General features: G+C 32.0%; 1 protein-coding gene across 1 annotated transcript in view; it reads right to left on the bottom strand.

Moving 5' to 3' along the window:
* LOC108520819 (neurobeachin-like) overlaps nucleotides 1–21,137 on the bottom strand; it is a gene marked incomplete at its 3' end in the record, with an annotated part of 416,387 nt that overhangs the window by 54,779 nt on the left and 340,471 nt on the right. Inside the window, 1 exon segment of the mRNA XM_017860362.1 lies at nucleotides 8,303–8,364. Coding sequence (XP_017715851.1) covers nucleotides 8,303–8,364 — 62 coding nt within the window.

Raw genomic sequence — 21,137 nt, 5'->3', positions numbered from 1 at the left:
TTATGTTTAAAATTGGACACATCTTATTATTATAAAATGAGTGTATGTATTTGTATTTGTTTATAATGAAGTCTAGACTGTTTCACAAGATAATATTTTTAAAGAGAGCATATGTTATGAGTATATACAACACACGTTTATATATTAGTTTTGAGTTGTTAAAAAAAGTTTCTCACATTCAAATGTGTAGTTTAAGATTCAGAAATAGGTACTAAGTTATATTAAATATTTCATATTTATTCACAAATGATCATGCAGCAATAGGTGTGGAAGCCAGTATAAGAACATTAGTGTTGTAGAGAAATTTAGAGATCACCATTTTTAACTAAGTACAAGAATCTTTGACACATAATTAGCTGACCTTTCTTTGAAGACCTACTGTATTTTGGACCTCTGAAACAGCTTCTTGTACTTTTGGACTACATTAAAATTTAAAAAAAGAAGCATTATATATATACTGGCTATGTATCTATATATATTTTTTATATTTTAAATAACATTTTCTTTTATCTAGTTTATTTTACTGTAAGATTACAATGCATAATACATATAACATAGAAAATACGTGTTAACTGATGGCTTATGTTATTGGTAAGGCTTCCTTCTGGTCACTAGTGCTAAGCTATTAGTAGTTAACTTTTGGGGAGTAAAAGTTATATGCATATTTTTGACTGTGTAGGGGGACTGGCCTCCCTAACCTTCACATTGTAGTGTTTATGGCTACATAACATTGTGAATTTAATTAATGCCACTGAATTGTATATTTAAAATGGTAAAAATGGCACATTTTACATTTTACGTATTTTATCACAATAAAAATAAATAACGAATCACCTTAGCTAATATATACTCCTTTTTATTTATAAAATAACTCAATATGTCATTAATAATTACCTATACTATGTGCTGGATATTTATACTAGAAGTGGAAGACACAGTGGTAAGCATAACACAAGGCAATAGAAAAATAAAGTGATCTTTAGTATGGTGTAAATTTGTAGCATAACTGAAATGAATAACATCCATAAAGTGACTTCAGAAAACTTCAAAGTTCTGTGTCATCCTTAAGCAGTCTTTTCTTTTGGATTGTTGTAAATAAACAATGTATGCTTTTAAATGCTCTTCATAAAAGTTAGTTAAATACATTGAGACTATACAATACTTATTTTCTCCATTGGCTGAAGAGAGTTCTTCAGAAAGAAAGGAAATACCAGAAATGCAGCTTATTCTAATGCAAACTGAAATGTGGTGGATAAAGAAAATCATACCTTAATCACATATAAGAGCATCTAATTAAAACATATAAACAGGTTCCTATATTTACCATCCAGATTTATGCACTCAGATGCTAAGGGAATGATGGAGAGATTAGAACCTTATAATAATAATACAGAAAGGCTTCATGAAATAAAAGAGTTTGAAATAATTGGGAAGATATGAGGTCCAAGAACAACCGTATTGGTTTCATTAATACTTGGAATAAAATTTTATTGAGTTACATACACATAGAAATGAACACATGTAAAAAACAGAGAACGTTGAATAATGTCTGTCATCTAGTTGGCAGTACTACATTAGTATCAATTTCCTGGTTTTGATACTCGACTACAGTCATATATAAGATGTTACTTTTGGAGGAAGCTGAGGGAGGGGTACATGGGACTCTGTACTATTTTTGCAACTTCCTGTGAGTCTCTAATTATTTAAACAACGAAACCACAGAAAAAATGATCATGAGGAAATGTACAATGGAACAAAAAAAGAGGATACAGAAAACTACTTATTACGTGATAGCTAATAAAAATAAAGCATATTAAAATATGCATAAGACAAAAATGAAGAAAATCTACCACCAGAAAAGGGAACATGAGCTAGAGGGAAAACTGTGAAATATATATATATAGTTTTCACTATTTTCAAAATTGTTGTAATTTGTCTGAAAACTTATACAATGTAGACACAGGAAAATAAAGATTAAAGAAAAATAAACCAAAATACTGGGAGAAATGGAAATGTGAATTTTGAGGCAGAGTATGGAAAGAAATTTTAGGTCAGGGAGGTGGACTTAGTGACAGGGATCCAGGGATTCAGCATATTCTACATTCCTTCTCTTCTGTCACAGACATTAAACACTCTTAAAAATGATCCTGCAGGTGGCCTAGCCTTATTGATTTCTTTTTTCCCTCAATCTTACTAGAATTATGAGAAATTAGACACGAGGAAAAAAAGACTGTTGTTCTTTTCTATAATTTCTTTCTTTTTTGTATGTGCGTGTGTTTTTTTTTAGACTGAGTCTCGCTCTGTCGCCTAGGCTGGAGTGCAGTGGTGCAATCTCGGCTCACTGTAACCTCCACCTCCCGGGTTCAAGAGATTCTCCTGCCTCAGCTTGCTGAGTAGCTACGACTACAGGTGTCCACACCATGCCTGGCTAATTTTTGTATTTTTAGTAGGGACAGGTTTCACTATGTTGGCCAGGTTGGTCCGGAACTCCTGACCTCATGATCCACCTGCCTTGACCTCCCAAAATGCTGGGATTACAGGCCTGAGCCACCACGCCCAGCCTTAGTTTATCATTTCTAACAGATGAGGTCAGAACTTTTTGTTTCTTCATAAACTTTTACCTCTCTAATTTGACGTGGATATGTGCTAAGTTGTTATATATAAGTGTTAAATGATGTGTGAGTATTGTATGTATTGCAGGTAGCTTAGAAAAAATATTTTACAACATAAAAGAGACTGAAAATGTCTTATACCTGCTAACGTCTCTAAGAGTTTTAAAAAAGAATCCAACAATAAAATACCTCACAGAATTAATCAAAAGTAATTTGAATTATATGGTCTTTAACTCTTTGATTAAATTTTCATCCAGGAATGCTATAAGTAATTGAACATATAACAGAGAGAGAGTCTGTCTTCCTGTTGCAATGTGTTCTGTACTGCTTCTCACCAAGATATATTAAATACAATTTTCCAATTATTTTCTATTGATACTCCTTTTCCTTTAAAATGTCTACATTTTCAGTGTATAATTTTCTCCATATTCTCTAATAATTTTAAATCTTTATTGTTACTTGAGTTGACTATAATCTTTACGCCTCACCGTATTTTCACCTTCCTGTTTAACTTTTCTTTATACTTTAGGACATATTACAAACTTTTATGGCAATAAAGATTATATAATATAGTCACTCCAAAAACATTAAATGCCCAAATTTGCCCCCTTTAACTTGGAAATGACATTATACCACAGATAAGAGGTGGGGTCACCCACCATCTAGACAGCAAGGCAGGGATTTCTTAGATATTAGAAACTGAAAAAGTGGCTCTTTTAAAATAGAATCTGTAGTCAATGATCATGAACTATCCAATACTGTTTAAAAGTTAGACATTTCTTACTAGCCTTAATTCTATACTATTAACACACTACAATATTTTATATTAAAAATACTCTTGAGGAAGGTATTGTATTATACACTGCCTAGGTAAACAAATAAATATTATATATTGCCTGGCCACTTAATTTCTGCTGTTGTTTTTTAAATTTTCTAATTTTTTTTAATTGTTTTGCTATCCCTTGACCTTAATCACATATGGGTACTTAATTTCTGATGTGCTGTAAATGAGGCTGGTAACTGGCTTGAGCAAGTAACACAAGCGTATCCAATCTGTGGCCAATGGGCTGCATGTGGCCCAGGACAGCTTTGAATGTGGCCCAACACAAATTTGTAAACTTTTTTAAAACATTACAAGACCTTTTTTTTTTTTTTTCTTAGTTCATCAGCTGTCATTAGTGTTAGTGTATATTATGTGTGGCCCAAGATGATTCTTCTTCCAATGAGAGACTCATTCCTCTCCAGACCTCAGGTTTCTGAAGAAACAGGGCTCAGGCTGTTTCTTCAGCCCAGTTCTCCTTCTCTGCTTATGCTGAATAGAATACCTTGCACCTTCAGGGCTCATTTGTAGTTCACCTCAATAAACCTTTCCATGACAATCTTATTGTTGGTACACAGGACTCATTTACTAACCGCACAAAGGTAATTGCTCATTTATATTCAATTTTAAGTATCAGGTCATAATTTTTTATCATTCTTAACTGAAATTCAAATTCAGCTTCAAAACTGGCAAGTTTCATCGATAACACTAAATGTGAGAAATGGAACAATGTGTAAGTCTTTAGTAACCATCAAAATGCTTAAAAAATGTAGTCACTAAATAACTACCAAATTAAATGTGACATAACTTCATCATGATAATTAGAATTTCATGATATTTCCAAAGACAATGGGGAAAAAACATCTACTCCATGCCTGGTTTTCTTATGTTTGAAATCTTACTATATACACCAAAAATCCTTTCACTATTGAGTACTTATAATGAATATTTTTTAATAGGCCTCTATGTTCTCTTATCTATGTCTTTGAACCTCAGCCTCAGGTTTATTGTATTTAGCAGTAGAAAAGTGTATTTTTTCTTTTGTACTATTTGACTCAACTATATCAAACTGGAGAAAAAATGAAAAACGTAAATGCAAAGCCAAATCAAAAAAAAAAAAAAAGATTGTTCTCTTAGTTGTGGTTCTTTTATACGTGTTGTCTTTAGAAGTCCTGGGTTAACGCTTTGATCATATCAGTGAAGTCACAAAAATTCTTTTTATTTAAGTATATGAGGTATTTAGAAAAAACTAAATTCAAACAAACCACAAAATAATTCATTTTGCAGGCCTATTATATTACTTATATATCTTTAGGTTTTCAGTGAGAGTAGAAATGACTTACTAAGCATGCATTTGCTTAATCATTGCCTCCAGTCAGAAAGCACTTAAATACTAATAATTTTTTAAATATACAGTTTCTCAATTTATAAAATATTTTCTATTGACAGATAAGGCACAGAAAAATGCAAGTGACATCTGCTAAGCTTTACTTACAAAAACTTAAAGAAATGCTATGGGATAACATCAGTCCATTTTTCCTGCAGTATATCTTATGGAGACTTCCTTAAAAAATCTGGAAGTAATTAGGAACTATTATAGTACCTAAAGAAGTTTACTTGAAAACTAAATCTGCTATTCATCAAAGAGCACAATATGGTAAAAATAATGTAATAAACAAATAAGTACACATAGAGAATAAGCACCTCAACCATATCTAATTATAAAACTTTTTTTTAAAAGCTATGATAAAAGATAGTATCAGACCTCTGATATACTGAAGAATCTGTAGAAGACCTTGTATTCCCTAATTAAGCTGATTTGATATTAAGTTTTTTACTTTAGTTCATTTCACTTCAAAATGATATGAAACCAATTTTTAAAATGCTACTAATGTCAACTTTAATACAAAATAAAAGTGAAGAAGAATAAATATATTTGTATCACAAAATCTATATCAGAAAAAATTCCAGAATACAGTAAAAAATGTTTTGGGTATTTGTGGAATGATAAATATATCACAATGATAATATTAACAGCTTCTTCTTAAGACTTAAATACGTTTTCCACAAAGATGTAAAATTACACTGGGGGGTAGACTGGATGATACATCCCTTGGAGTTTAAAAGTTTGCCCATATGAACTGAATTATCCTTGACAAGTACCTTCAGACACTTGTAATATGATCTCATGTAAATTTAGACCATATTTTGGGCACAAACTATTAGCAATAGTAAGTTTATTCAGGAGGTCAGATAAGAAAGAAAAGCTAATATCCTTAATAATATGTAGTTACTAACAGGAAATTTTCAAAATGAAAATGAGAAGCATAAAAATAAAAGCCATCTAATGTGTTGTAGCAAAGAAAACAAAATCCTATAAAAAACCCAATACTGCATTTTCTTTTCCCTTTTTAATACTTAGCTGCCTGGTCTCTCAAAAAAATTTTATCTTTCAATGGCTTGTCTAAATTTGGAAAAAGAAAAGCATATTTTATACAAATAAATACATTAAAAATTCCATTTGCAGAATTCTAACTTATTCTAACCAGCATTAAATTACAATATGAATAAGATCTTAGTTTGATTTCTCACTGTGGAAAAAATATATACATAGTATATCAAGATAGTAACTTAAAGCTATTCATTCCGATTTTCAACTATTTTTATTAGTATTAATACTGCTCATGATAATAACATGGAGCTATCAAGACTTACAAAAGGCTGTCTGTAGAGTAAAACAAAAAGTACTCAGAACTCTGCAGCTTTCAAGATTCACCAGGATTATCTACTGCCTTGGCACAAAGATGGCCTACAGAACTGTACTAATTCTACAGGGACTGTGCTTCATTCTACAAGAGATGCATTAAGGGCTGTAGAATAACTGCTTTGGAGAGAGCTATGCCAAGCAGTCTCCACAGCATCATTAACTGTATTTATTTCTCTTTTCAGAGGTATGCTACTGCTATGTTGCCCTGTTAATGGATGAAAATAGGATCTAAATCATCTTGAATTTAAGTAGTATAGAAAAATGGCACATCATTTTAAGAAACTTTGAAGACATGTCCATTTTTTGGTATGTGTGTCCTTACAACTGAAGACATGATTTTAAACATACATGGAGCAATTAATGATCTACAAAGATAGTTCTACAAGCTTAATTTCACAGTAAAATGGTAAACTGATCCCCCCAAATAGGAATAAAGGAGGATTATTAGTTTCATTAAAAATATTTAGTGGAAAGCATTATTTCACTTAAACAGAAAATAACAAAAACAAGTGGGAGCTATTTTAAAGAATAAGCATATATTTTAATTTACTTAAATGAGGTGCATTTAATCAATTAAATACTTGAAATATTTAAAAAACTGAATTATTTTAAAATTCAACTTAAAATCAAATCGAGAGGCATGTTTACAATATTGCTTTGCTGAAACACTGAAAGAAAGTGCACTGCATAGAGAGCTTAAATTTCTCACTCTTCCTTTCAATCAATATCTGAGGCAAAGTTTCATCTCTAGGGCCCTTAATGGCAGGAATTCCTGGAGCCAGCAAATGAGTAATGTTAAACCTATGATTAGATGATGAGGCCATCAAAGACACTAGATCTTAATGCTATATTCCTCTTTATTTCTCTGAACAGCAGTGAAACACAGGGCTATAGAAGAAGGAATTCTAAGCTATTTTTCCATTAAAGCATTTTACAGAACTGTGCATCATCATGAATCGAAAAGATCCAGATAGTCTCTTGAACTCAGGACTTCAACAGTAGGTGATAACATTTTCAAATGCCCTGCAGATGAGCTTCTCACAGGGATGCTGCTTTCTTTAACCTCTTACTTATCAATGTTGTTCCTGGCTATAATGAGGAACATGGGCCTAACGATTTTCCTAGGAATATATTCTTGAAGAAAGTAAACCTGAAAACTGAAAATCAATTGGTAAGTTTTTCGTTTGTTTTGTTTAGTTTTGCTGATGTTTTAGAGGATCACTTGAATTCATATTGTTGTTTGTTTGCGAGTTAGCTGTAGCTTTAAGCAAACCTCAGGCCAGTAATTAGGAAGAGCTTAGATATATGTTTCTTTCTACTGGGGAAACTATGAATAAAGGTAATAACTGCTTATTACAAACACACACAAGCTCTTATTTCATTCTGACATTACAAAATATTTAACACTAATATGATAATCAGGATAATCAGGACTACTAGGAGACTTGACAGAGCTGGTGAGAAGAAAGACCAATAGGTTCCTATTTAAGTAATCAGAAAATATATTTACATTTATTTTTGGTTTCTCTGTAATTGTTAAGAAGAAACAATACCCAACAATTACCATTTATCTTTGATTCTGATTATTAAAGATAAACAGCTCAAGTAGATTTTTAGAATTTATACTGACATATACAAATTACACTTAAAAAAAGAGAAAGCAGCAAGGTCTTAAGCTGTATCATACACTTTGGGCATGGAATTAAAAAACTTACTTTTTGTTATCTCAAATATAATAAAGAAGAAGAAAGAAACAATGTAATTAATAATACATTTAAAAATTATAAATTACGATGTTTATATATGCATTATATATGTATTTTATATACATATATATGATAGGAAACAATGGAAGAATTGAAAGCGTAGGAGAATAATACTGCTAAAAAGAGTGGAAGAAGGGAGAGGGAGAATAAGTCAATATTTACATGGTAAGATAATCTATATACTAATATAACTCAGTGTAAATTATTTTCTCCATCTGTGGGATAATAGATGGAAATTTTAAAAATATATAAACATACACTTACATGCACGTACTTTTTATTGTTAGTCACAAAAGTCCTCATATATTAATGTAATTGAGTTAATGAGATTTTGTACCTGAGAACAAAGCAGCATAACAAGCTCAACCACAGATGTGCTGGACTTCATACAAACAAGGCCTACAACAAAGAAAGGTTAAAACAAAATTAAATTACAATGGTAGAAATTACCATTCTGAGTTAATTCATTACATAATTTTAATGTATAAAAAAGCTTTCTTTTAAATAGAATTCCTAAGGTAAACTGAATGAAAATGTTCACCTAACATATATTTTTAACAATAATTTAAAACTATTCAGATACACAAGATGATGTGAAAATACTCAAAAACTGACTTCATGCTTTGGTTGTTTATTTGGTGGAGGCATTTCTTACATTTAAACAAAATGGGGAAGGTTAGTAAAATTGATGAGCTATGTGTAGCTGCTATTACTCCAACGACATTTATTATATGGTTGTTTCCTTGGAGCAAAGAACAATAATCATTGAAGTTCTGCCTAAATTTTGTTCCAAAAGACAAAATTAATTTACAAACAGGTGATTTCCACAGCTTATCAGTTATTAAATAATTTTAAAAATAATAAAAAGAATGTATGATTAACACATCAATCAATGCTTATAAAATATTGCACTGTTATACTTCCAATCTCCCCAAATAGATAGCAGAAGAAAAAAATAGAATGTAATAATGTCTATGTAATAATGGCTACTACTCATTGATCACTTACTATGTGCTGGGCAATATTTAACACATTGGTACAGTGCCTTATGTGCATGGTCTCATTTAATTATCATTATACTCTGTGACACAGTATTATTATTCCCATTCTACAGGTTAAGAACGTATTCTTTCTATAAACAGTTTAAACATTAAGTCTTATATGTATTGATGAAAAGTTATCAAGATTTTTTCCAATTAAAAGTATGACTGCTGTATAACAATGTGTATGATAAGAAAGCAGATCTTAATTGGTAGTTTTTTGAAGTGCCAACATAGAGAATGAGGTAATCAAGTATTAATAAAGCTGTTGAGAGTAAGTTAATTATGATGTTTGGTAATTTAAAATATTTTCTAAAGTTTTCACTGCTTTTAAAATTAAAGTAACTTAATAGATTTTCCTCTTTCAAAATAACTTCTATGTAACAAGAACATTCATAGTTTTAGAAATACTATCATTTTCTTCCTTTGATGATAAATGTAATTAGTAAAAGCATCACACAGTAAGAAAGGCCATGGTCTTAACATTATTTATTGCTAAATGGAAAGTCGAAGTGAAACCAGTTATTTTTTCTTAAAGTGATTTCAATAAACAGTCTTAAGTGCCTTCTAGACACTAGCATGTATATTTACCGTAGGTAGTGGATAGATACCCTTTTGTGCCCATTTTGCTAATGACCCTATCTCCTCATTGTACCGACCGACAGAACAAGCTATAAAAACGTACTAGTGTTCCATCTCATCAGATCTTTGGGCAGACAGTTAACTAATGAAATAAGAGGCAGATGTGAGAAGCTCATTTAAGAGACAATTGGTGTAATTGACCAACAATTCTCATGCTCAAGTTCTAGGGAGTCAGAAAGATTAATGAGACATGTATCACCTGTTGGCTACTCAAAGATTTGAATTCTGACAAAGAGAAAACAAGTAAAAGGCCAAATGATCACAATTAAACTCATGTAAATTTAGACAATAAGGCTTTGATATAAAGAATTATTCACATATATCCTGTGTATGAGTTTTAAATATGTAACAAATTGAAGTAAAATTAGGAAAAACATGAAATTGCATTCATTTCTCAGAAGTCAATTTTTTAAATGAACTTTTAAAAAACACTATGTAACAAGAACATTTATAGTTTTTACAAATACCATCATTCCATCATAAGAAAAATATAAACAAATGCTTCATTAATGCTTTGTTCAAGAGGAATGACAAAAAATTGATACAATAGCAAAATTGCAATTTGCAAACGGTGCTCTCAGTATTTTGTAAAAGGCTATTGTGATTTCAAGTCCATAGAACCTCACACCTTTACTCATGTGTTTTGTCTAATTAGTTTTGGACAGAAGGAACAAATGGATTTTCCCAAAAGCAAAAGAAAAACTAAACGTGACAATGAGAACACAAGCAGAGGCAAATTTGAAAGACCTATCTATCTTCAAAAATTACATAATCACTTTGGTTTTGTAAAAAAAAAAAGAGGTAAACTCAATGTTTTACTAGAGATAATGAAAATACAACCACTGACTGATGCTATAAGTAACTCTTAAGCTGTATATGAATAAGACAAATATTTTACAAGTGTATGTCTCAAAAGTTTGACTGTATCCTTTTGTATGTCACAAAAAATTCATAATCAAATTAATTCATTTGATATACCCACTTATGAGCAAAATATAGTGTTAGTACTAAGCAGTTTACAGTAATAAATAAGTTATTATTTATACCTTCCCAAGCGCCCATATCTTAATTCAAATTAAGATTATATAAAATTTATATAGAACTTTAGAATTTACAGATAACTTACATATATGCTATCTCATTTGAATCTCTTAATAACTGTTTAAAGTAGTTATAACTACCTCATTTGATACATAAAAATTGAAGAGATTTGGTGGCTAGCCAAAGGTGTGTCATTCAGTAAGTGGTGGAATTGGGACCCAAATTCAAGTCATCCAACTCAAAGCCCATTCTGTTTGCTGCAGAGCTACATAGTTTGGTATTAATAATATGGCACTATATGATTATGAGAATGGTCATAATGGTCAATTCAAAGTTGAATGATTTGGACAGTTTTCCTGGTGAAAGTAGCTTATTGTGGTCAGACATGGGAACAAAAAGCAATAGCTTAAGCGAAAAGCACACAGGAAGCAGAGAACAAAGAGAAAATCTGAAAAAAACTTTTATAGCTTGGGGGATGGATGAATAAACTATAAGAGTGTTTAAAAGTGTACTGGAGAGCTAGGGTAAAAATCAAAGATAGATTAAGATTGAAAGAAAGAAAATTATACGGTTTTGAAAGACAAAAGGAAAAATTTAAAGCAAGTTATAAAATGTTTTGAGAAATGATACTAAGGACTATTTATAGTATTCCTATTCTATCATGACAATCTGTGCCTTGTTTAGTAAGAAGTAGCTCCCAAAGGAGCTGTACATATGTGCCTCCCCAGCAAAAATATAGTTAGGAGTATGGGCAAAGTAATAGAATATTTTCACCAAAAATATGTATTCTAAAAATACATATTTTTAGAATAATAAATATTCTAACCAGAATTACTGATTCAGTACTGCAAACCATATAGCTTACCAGTATAAAATGAACACCTGGAATGTAGACAATAAACGTGTGAGGGCTTCTGAGGAAAGAGGCTTGTATATTTGGGAGATACTTTAACAGTAAGGAAACCATCCATTAAGAGCTTTTGAATATATTATGAACTACATTGTTGAAAGATGAAGTCAGCTCACTGAGTGGCTAAGATACAAGTACTTGAGAAGATTAATTAGCTGGACAAACTTGAGGTGGTCCAGATCCAGGCAGTAAATAAAACAGATATAGCTGAGTAAACCATTATCCAAAAAAACTGGCAGTTCTTTTGGGTTCACACTGACTAGGGGTAGGAAGTCAATTTCTATTTTCAGGATGACACTCCCTCCCCACCAAAAAAACAAGATAAAACAAAACAAAACAAAAAACTGCCACAAATGGTAAACCAGATAAGAAATCTCCAAAATGAGTATAAAGTTAGAAGCTTGGCCTTTGGGACAAAGCTATCTTTATTTAATACAAACACTACTAAAAGATACAATGATATTATTTTAATAAAGAACTGTCAGACTCTTTTGAGTCAATCTGTGGGTCTAACTTTTTACATCTGTTGAATTGAATATCAAGTTAAAAGAGCCCTAAAGTTTTAAAATACTGTTGAAAAATTCCATCTCTAGCAGAATGTTCCTCATGGTGGGAGATGAAGAATATCACATGTTCTAGGGACAAGAAATAATGCTCTTATATGGAACTCATCTTTTAAATGTTAAAGTTTTCTTGAAGTAAGGATCCAAGACAGGAGACTCTGACAGACATCTATGATTGCTTTGAATATATTATCAATAAATATTAATTAAATCTATAAATCATCAACTGTAGATAAAAATTACACTTTGAGCAATAATAAGAACATCATTTTTTAGAATAAGATCCGAATTCATTCAAAAAACATTTACCAAGCGTATTTCTAATGTGCCTGACACCATGGTAGGTACTAAGTGGGATGTGGGGCAGATAATGTAAGCAAATAATCATGATAGGGAATCTTAGGGGGTTCATAGAGAGTGCAGTGTGAGAAGCACAGGAAGGGTATTAAGCAACTGTGTCTAGGAGAAGTTATGGGGAATGTGACATTTAAGTTGGATAATGCTGAGCCTATCTAAGCAAAAAACGGAAAGAAGGGAAGGTCACTCCAAGTGACAGAGAAATGTTTGAGGTATAAAGAAGCATGCAATAGTCAGCAAAATGGAGTTGGAATGTTATGTCGTAGGGTGTGAAGGATGAAAGGAAGTGACTGGAAAGGAAGACAGAGAGGTAGGCAGGAAGTAGAGCCATACATAGCATACTATCCTGTCATCACCAGGGAGAAGCTACAGGATTTTAAGCAGGGCGCAGACAGAATTAGCTCTATTTTGGAAAGACCACTTTCTGTCAGCAGTCCAGGAAGAAATTAGTAACTAAAAACTTTAGTTACAAGACTGAAAGCTTGAGCTCAAGATGGTGGCAATGCAAGTAGAGACAGACTTGAAAGGCATTCTGTAACGAGACAAACTATTTTAGACAACTATCTTAACAACCATTTGGGGCACGGTAAAGGAACCATCAGAGTGTGATGATGATACCGTTAACTGAGATAAGGAAAGCAAATAAAGAAGGAAATTTGCAGAAGGAAAAGTGATGAGTTTCATTCTAGACAATATTTCTCTCCACAATAAAAGATACCAATTTATTTTCCATCAAACAGATATGACTATACTGACAATCTGAATTTTAAAAATCAAATATGCCCAGGCATAACTAGTTTTAGTTAATCTTCTAATGATTTTAATCTTTTGTTTGTTTTGGAGGCAAAATCTTGCTGTGTCATCCGGGCTGGAATACAGTGGCTAATTTTTGTAATTTTGGTGGAGACAGGGTTTTGTCATGTTGCCCAAGCTGATCTGAACTCCTGAGCTCAAGCAATCCACCCACCTGGGCCTCCCAAAGTGCTGGGATTACAGGTGTAAGCCACCAGGCCCAGCCTATTCTTAACTTTAAAAAATCCCCAAATTAGTAGAGCTGAATGGCACTGAAATACTTTCATTTCAGTAACAAATGTTGAGTAACTATAGGTGTGGAAAGGAATTTTGCATGTCCACTATACTTCATGTGCCTTAGTTTCAGTGGTGTGTTCTTCAAAATTCTGTTCTCTCCACTTCGCACGTGGTATGGTGAAGGATTCTAAGACACAGGGTATTACCATAATGAGTATCTTTTAGATTCCTATAATACTTACACATCTCTATCTGCACAATAGTAATTTCTGATATTTTCTACTATTCTTTTACTTTTTTAACCTGAAACATGAAATTATCTTCCTATGCCCTCACTGTGATATGCTTCTCTCTGTGAAATTTACTTTCAATGTTACCATGTAAGTCACCTGAACTTACTAAGATTTAAACCTTAAAAAAGAGCAAAGCAAGCAATTAGTGTGGCTTTCTAATTCAAAACCAAGAAAACAAACAAAAATCAACATGAAACATCCTTTGAAATAACAATAATGGCTTAAATTTTTATTATTGCTAAAATTAATATTAAGATGTATATAGGATGTATATAGGTAATATTAGTTACTATGTTAATTGAACATTTTAAGGTTTGCCTATGTGTTCTCTCAAGTATTTTATTTTAAAACTGTATTACAAATGGGATCAACTCTAACATTAACTTAAAACTATAATAAAATTCAGTTTTTTGACTAAAAAAGCTTATTTAAATATAATTAAGCCAATACAGCTTACATTCATGTTTAGATTACAAATTTTAACAACAACAACCAAAAAAAACCCTGCAAAATACGGTAGAGACGGTGAGAGTTCATGCATTCACTGATCTTTAGTTCACTAAAAACTAAGTTATCACAAACTTATGACAGTCTTACTGTCTTTAAAACAGGAACAAAACTTAAGTTTCTGGATATACCAGATATATTAGGTGGTGGCAAACTTTTTCTGTAAAGGACCTGATAGTAAATATTTTTGACTTTGGTGGCTATAAGTTTCTGTCACAACCGCTGAACTCTGGCATGTGGTACAAAGGTAGCCATAGACAATATATAAACAAATGAGTTTGGCTGTCTTCCAAGGAAACTATTTACTCATCCCAAGATGTGTGTGTACATGCATCTGTGTGGTGTGTGTACATGCATCTGTGTGGTGTGTGTACATGCATCTGTGTGGTGTGTGCGTCTGTGTGCACATGTGCATGAGCTCGTATGTGTAAGAGAAACAGAGAAGCAGAACACAAACATATACATACACACCCTTACACATCTAGAGATACTAAAAATTGCAGGGCAATTATTTTAGCTGTACATCCATGATACTTTACAATTCTGAAACCCAAAAAGCTATGAAAACTGAAAGCTTTCTTGTAAGATTATCACAAATTCAACTATCAGCAAAATTTCCCCTGAATAATGTGATGCTATTTAAAATTTGTTATTCTATTTATTGTGAAAATCCCTATGTATTACTGTAGGCATGTTAATGTGTTTTATTAGGGAGCTCTCCCAGCCTTTCCTAAAGATGCTATGAAATATATGCACTTACTACCTTTCGTATATCCAAAATATTTTAATTGCAAAATGCATCTGGCTTATCAAAAGTCAGAAATCAGAGGTATTGTGTTACATGAGATATTTTGGAAGATTGATAAAGAAATTAATATTATTAATTTTACTTGCAATTTCAAAGTAATTTGATATTACACATTTCCCCATGGAAATTTCAGATGTTTGGAAGAACTAAAAATCAATTTCCATATGACAATGGTTGACTCAGTGCTTTTAAATTGTAATCCCAGAATGTTTAGATTGCTCAGAAACAAAGTTTAATTGTAGTTACACAATACCCAAATAATCATTTTGACTGATTTATTGAAATAAACTCTCTAAATTTTTTGTCATTGTGTTGATACAGCCTAGAAATCTTACTGTGAATATTTTTTTATAGTTTTGCTTCTGCTGAGAAGTTTTTACATAATGCTAGAACTGAAGTTCGTAACACTCACAGATAACTCTTCTACAAAACAACAGATTAAAATACAAAAAGGAATCTATAGTGATGGTTTCTATAGATTTTAAACTAGTGATATGATTTTAATATGAGCCGAAGAGAATACTCTAATGGCATTATCAGCAATATTATTAACACCTATTATCTGTGAACCACTGCCCCGAGTTTACTCTTTTTTAATTTATGCTTTACAAATTTATTTAAGGAACAATAATTATATCACTGCTATAGGCTTTGCACTATCTATAAGGATCTATAAGGAATCCAGAAATGATACAGTCTTTGGTCTCAAGGAGATAAGAGACCAGTTACAGAGATAAGACATAGAAATGTAGATTTATAAAGAGTCTAAAGAATATGGTACTGAAATAAGGATTACAATAAAGTACTATGCCTCCAAATAACATAAAACAATTATTTTCGAAATTGCATGAGATACTTTTACTCACAGTAGTAACTCAAATTTCTACTACAGAAGGTGACTGACCCGAGTGTCTTGCCCTGTTCTTGACTTCCTAATACAATCACAACAGCAATGAGTAGGAATGAAATAGGAAAATAAGAGACGTTTCGCGATCATAAATCATTTGGATCTTGCAATTCTTTTTGGGTTAATTAGAGAATCAATTGTTATTCCTGTATCACTCCTCTGCATCAACTTTCTTTATTTCTCTCTGAGCTCCTTGAAATTTCAAAAGCCTCAATCAAATTCTAAAGCTATTAACCTATGTCTGGTTCAAATTTTAACATTGCTCAAGAAAGACTCTGGTCCTAAATAATTACTAAGAATGATACATGTGTTTTAACCAGGTACACATCATTTCAAGAAATATTAATAATCAAAAGAAGAGAAAATATACTATGTTAGTGATATGATTACCTTACACAAGTAGTTACATTTAAATAAAAGTGGCTACAGTAAGGCTTCTATATTAAAAATGAAATAATTGGCCGGGTGTGGTGGCTCACGCCTAAAATCCCAGCACTTTGGGAGGCCAAGGCAGGCGGATCACAAGGTCAGGAGATCGAGACGATCCTGGCTAACATGGTGAAACCCCGTCTCTACTAAAAAAAAAAAAAAAAAAAAAAATTAGCCGGGCGTGGTGGCAGGCCCCTGTAGTCCCAGCTACTCGGTGGGCTCAGGCAGGAGAATGGTGTGAACCCAGGAGGCGGAGCTTGCAGTGAGCCGAGATTGCGCCACTGCACTCCAGCCTGGGTGACAGAGCAAGACTCCGTCTCAAAATAAATAAATAAAATATAAATCCTTTAAAGCATATTATGTATACATGAACAATTTGTATACAGTTTCAAACTACCTAAATTCTGATATTAATTTATTTAAATTCTCAAATAAATATATTTAATAATTACAAGTTCACAAATTTAAATACATTGCAGGTAGTTATATACACCTTTAAGATCTTTATTTTTGTATTAAAAAAGCACTGCTGTTTTTTCTTGCAAATACTTAATATATCATGTAAAATGGAAATGCTATGTATCACTCTTCTTTTCATAAAAAAGACATTCATGAAGTCAAAGAGAAAAAACGTAATTGGTAAAAGGAAATTATTTGATAATTATTATAATTAAGGCATAAATCACCAAAAAAAAATGGTTTCAGTATAAAGCAGGCTCAAGTAGAGGTCAGTCAGGTGAACCTCGCTTAATTCCAAAAGTACATTAACTTTATACAATAATTATTGCCAAATTGTTGAAATACCCTGAAAAAACAAACTAAACTTCACAAAGTTCCTTATTTGTGCTCAAAGCAATAAATTCTCAAATGTGATCCAAGCCAAATTTTCTTACCAAATCCTCCATTTAAGAAAAAACTTAGAGATGAGTCATCAGTACAGTTTCATTCATTCATAATGAAATAGGTTCTTAGAATTTCCTTCAATTTTACAACATTGAAGATATTTCCTCAAGTCACAGAAATTATTATAAGCATATGATTCAACCCAAGGAATAATTTATTGGGATAGTATGCCAAAGACTATATACATTGAATTAAGAAGATTATTTTGCCTAACTAGAAAATCCTGTATCCAAATCACAACTATCCACAATTCATGGTGAGATCTTAAGAGTCAAATTCTATATTAAACATCAGAATTCAGTCCAATAGTGATACAATAAAGAAGTATGTGAGTCTCTTTGTAATTTAAAAAAAAAAAAACACTTCTAGTGTAAAATATTAGATCTATTATAAACTAAAAGTGGTACTTTTATTACTTAGAATCCAGTTATAATATAATGGAGATCTATTACAAGTTAGTTATATTTTGAAACTGGATGAAATAGGAGATCTAAAAAAGGGCATCAAATAAATGGCAAAAAAAAATCTGTCAAAAAGAGAACCAGTCATTTCCAAGAATTAAAGGCATTCAAAGATTCGATTCTCTAAGTAGTGTGTATACTTACCATAGGCCAGGACACAAATATAAAACAGTTATGTTTCATGTGCTGGAGAAGCCTGAATTCTAATGGAGTATACAGGCAGGTAAACTGATCAGTTTATTGTGATGGGACCCAGTATTATCTCAGAATCTTTCCTGGATATTAACTTGGTAAGCAAGCTAAATGATGTTATTAATGTAATTCCTTTTGTGATTATTAGAAAATGGTGGAATTAAAAAATACTAGTAGGAAATATTTAACTTGAAATAATGAACAGCTATTAATTTCTAGAGAAAAACTGACCTAGGGATTATTCTAGGATCAGTAATTATAAATAGTATTATTCAATTTATAAAAGAAAATCTGCTGAAATTAATTTAAACATCTTCTTTTACTCATGAGAGGATGCAGAGTCTCAGATATTCTCCATAACAAAACAAATATGTAAATAGAAAGCACACTTACTGTGAGAATATTTTTTCAGTTGAAATATTTTGTTGTACTGCTGTTGAAATTACCTGTATAATCTTTTTAAGTAAATAGTTTATAAGCTAAAAAAAATATTTAATCAGAAGAATATATTTGGTTGGACTTTGTGTAATTAGAACAATCCTACTAAGTACAGAGAGAACAACCTTTCAGATATGGATAATATAACATGTATATCCCTATAAATTAACCTAGATAGATATAAAATCTCTACTAAAAGAAATTTGAAATAATTTAAAAATTAGAAAATATTCTTATATGTTAAAATTGTCCTTTAAAAAATCAACCTGACACACCCATGATGGGCCGACAGGGGAAATGGATAACTTCTCCAGGTTTACATCTTAGGAAATGTCCATTCCCTCAGCTTATTTTTCTCAGGCTTTTCAGCAAAAGTTAGTTCTTGGTGGCTTATTTCTCTTGTGATCCAGTATCCACCTATGTTGTGGTAACTCTTAATTAAGGGGCATGTGTAATGGGAAAAAATGTGTTTTGATACCTGAGAAGGACAGACTGAAGACTGATGGTCAAAGTTGACATGCCCTGGGCCCGACCTCATAGTCTGAAACTAGAGAGCAAGGAACAATATATCTGGACAGCACAGATCAAGGTCCAGGAAAAAGTCTGCCTGTATACTTTCTAATTCATTGTATTGTTTTAAACTCAAATTAGGTGACTATTGCTAATAATCTGAATGTTAGTAATAAGCCAATTAGTTTTTACATTCCTCTAAATATTTTAATGTTAGGGTTTATCCTGAGCTCTCAGACATAGGCAATTTTATAAGTATTTCAGAATTCTTTTAGTCTGAATCTAATTTTTAATTAAGTCAAAGAAACTCTGAACTGAAATCAGAATATCTGGTTTTAATGCAGTCTCTACAAACTAGTTGTGTAAACTTGAGCTAAGACACTTCACATTCTTGACATTAAATTTCCTTGCTAGTAAATAGATTGATTTTAAATCTTTTTTATTACAGTCTACAGCAATACATTTCATATCATGATCCTACATATGTAACTGAAACAAATGTTTTACAAAATAGAACTTCCTTTCACTGTGATACTGTCATCTATGTTATGCTATGGCATGGCCTGCCATTAAAAAGTACTGGCCAGGGCTTGCTTTATTGATGACACTGTACACCTAATGAATCACAGCCTGCAGTCTGAAAATCAATTCTCCAGAGTTGGTCCACTTTCTGTTTTATATGGCCTGTGAGCTAAAAATAGTTTTAATATTTTAAAGTTACTGGAAAAACAGAAAGGCGATATTTCATGATACTTAAAAGTTACATAATACAAATTTACTTAAAAGTAAATTTCATGATACTTAAAAGTTACATTACTTAAAAGTTCATAGAATTTTATTGAACATAGCTGAGCTTGTTTTTTTACATATTGTATGTAGCTACCTGCACGTGACAGTGGGAAAGTTGAGCACTATGACAGAGACTACACGGTTGCAAAGCCTGAAGTATTCATGTTTTGACCCATCTAAGAAATAGTTTGCCAACCCTTGTGCTAAAGCACACATAGTTCTTTCTGTCTTGAATATCCCAGGTTCTGACTCCTTCCTTCAGGTCTTACTGGGCTGAACTGGTACCAAAGAGAAGATGTATGATAGCAGAAATGAAATGATATGGAAAAGCATTGGTTCTTAGTTATTTGGGCATCAAATTTCTATTTAATTACGTACTTGAAAACAAGAATGAAAAGTGGCTAAACCAACAGGCAGTATTTGGTGGTAGCATAAAGATGACAAATCATTTACAGAATCTTTTTTTTTGAGTTCACGGGGTTTTATCTTGTAGACCTTAAGCATTTCAGTTAAATGATGGGACCAGTAAAGGCTCCTAATACTTTTAGCAGGGATTAGGTTTGAACACAAAATGGTCAATTACATTGCATTGTATTGCTATGTGTTAAATTTACAATACAAGAGGTCGAGAAAATGAAGCCACTTTCACGTACTTCAAAATTGCCTTTCAACTATCCTTTTTTCTTTCATTGTTGAAATGTATAACATCCTTATTGAATTTGTATAATACAATCTTATTCTTTACTCTCCTTCTATTTAACCCTTGTTGTACACTACTGTTTCTAAATCATATATATACATATATATGTGTGCATATGTATATATATTTTATATATATGTATTTTTCTTTTTAGATGGAGTTTCGCTCTTGTTGCACGGGCTGGAGTGCAGTGGTGTGATCTTGGCTCACTGCAACCTCTGCCTCCTGGGTGCAAGCGATTCTCCTGCCTCAGCCTCCTGAGTAGCTTGGACTACAGGCATGTGCCACTACATTGGCTAATTTTTGTATTTTTTTAGTAGAGATGAGGTTTTGCCATGTTGGCCAGGCTGGTCTCAAATTCCTGGCCTCAAGTGGTCTGCCTGCCTTAGCCTCCCAAAGTGCTGGAATTACAGGTGTGAGAGCCACTGTACCCAACCCTAAATCATACTTTAATTTTGTTCCTTTCTGTTCAAATTTTTTTCAAGAATGACTAGAATCTAGGTTTCTCTTTTTCCTTTAGAATATGGGTATTTGGCAAAGTCACTGCTCCTTTCTTTCTACCCTCCTTTGCATACATACGCTGTTTTACTTTTTTTTTTTTTTTTTTGAGACGGAATTTCTCTCTTTTTGCCCAGGCTGGAGTGCAATGGCGC

This window comes from Rhinopithecus bieti, unplaced genomic scaffold (genome assembly GCF_001698545.2).
Source record: "Rhinopithecus bieti isolate Rb0 unplaced genomic scaffold, ASM169854v2 scaffold_54450, whole genome shotgun sequence".
NCBI lineage: Eukaryota > Metazoa > Chordata > Mammalia > Primates > Cercopithecidae > Rhinopithecus > Rhinopithecus bieti.
Note: the sequence above shows the minus strand (reverse complement) of the source record. Positions and strands in the feature narration are given on the sequence as shown.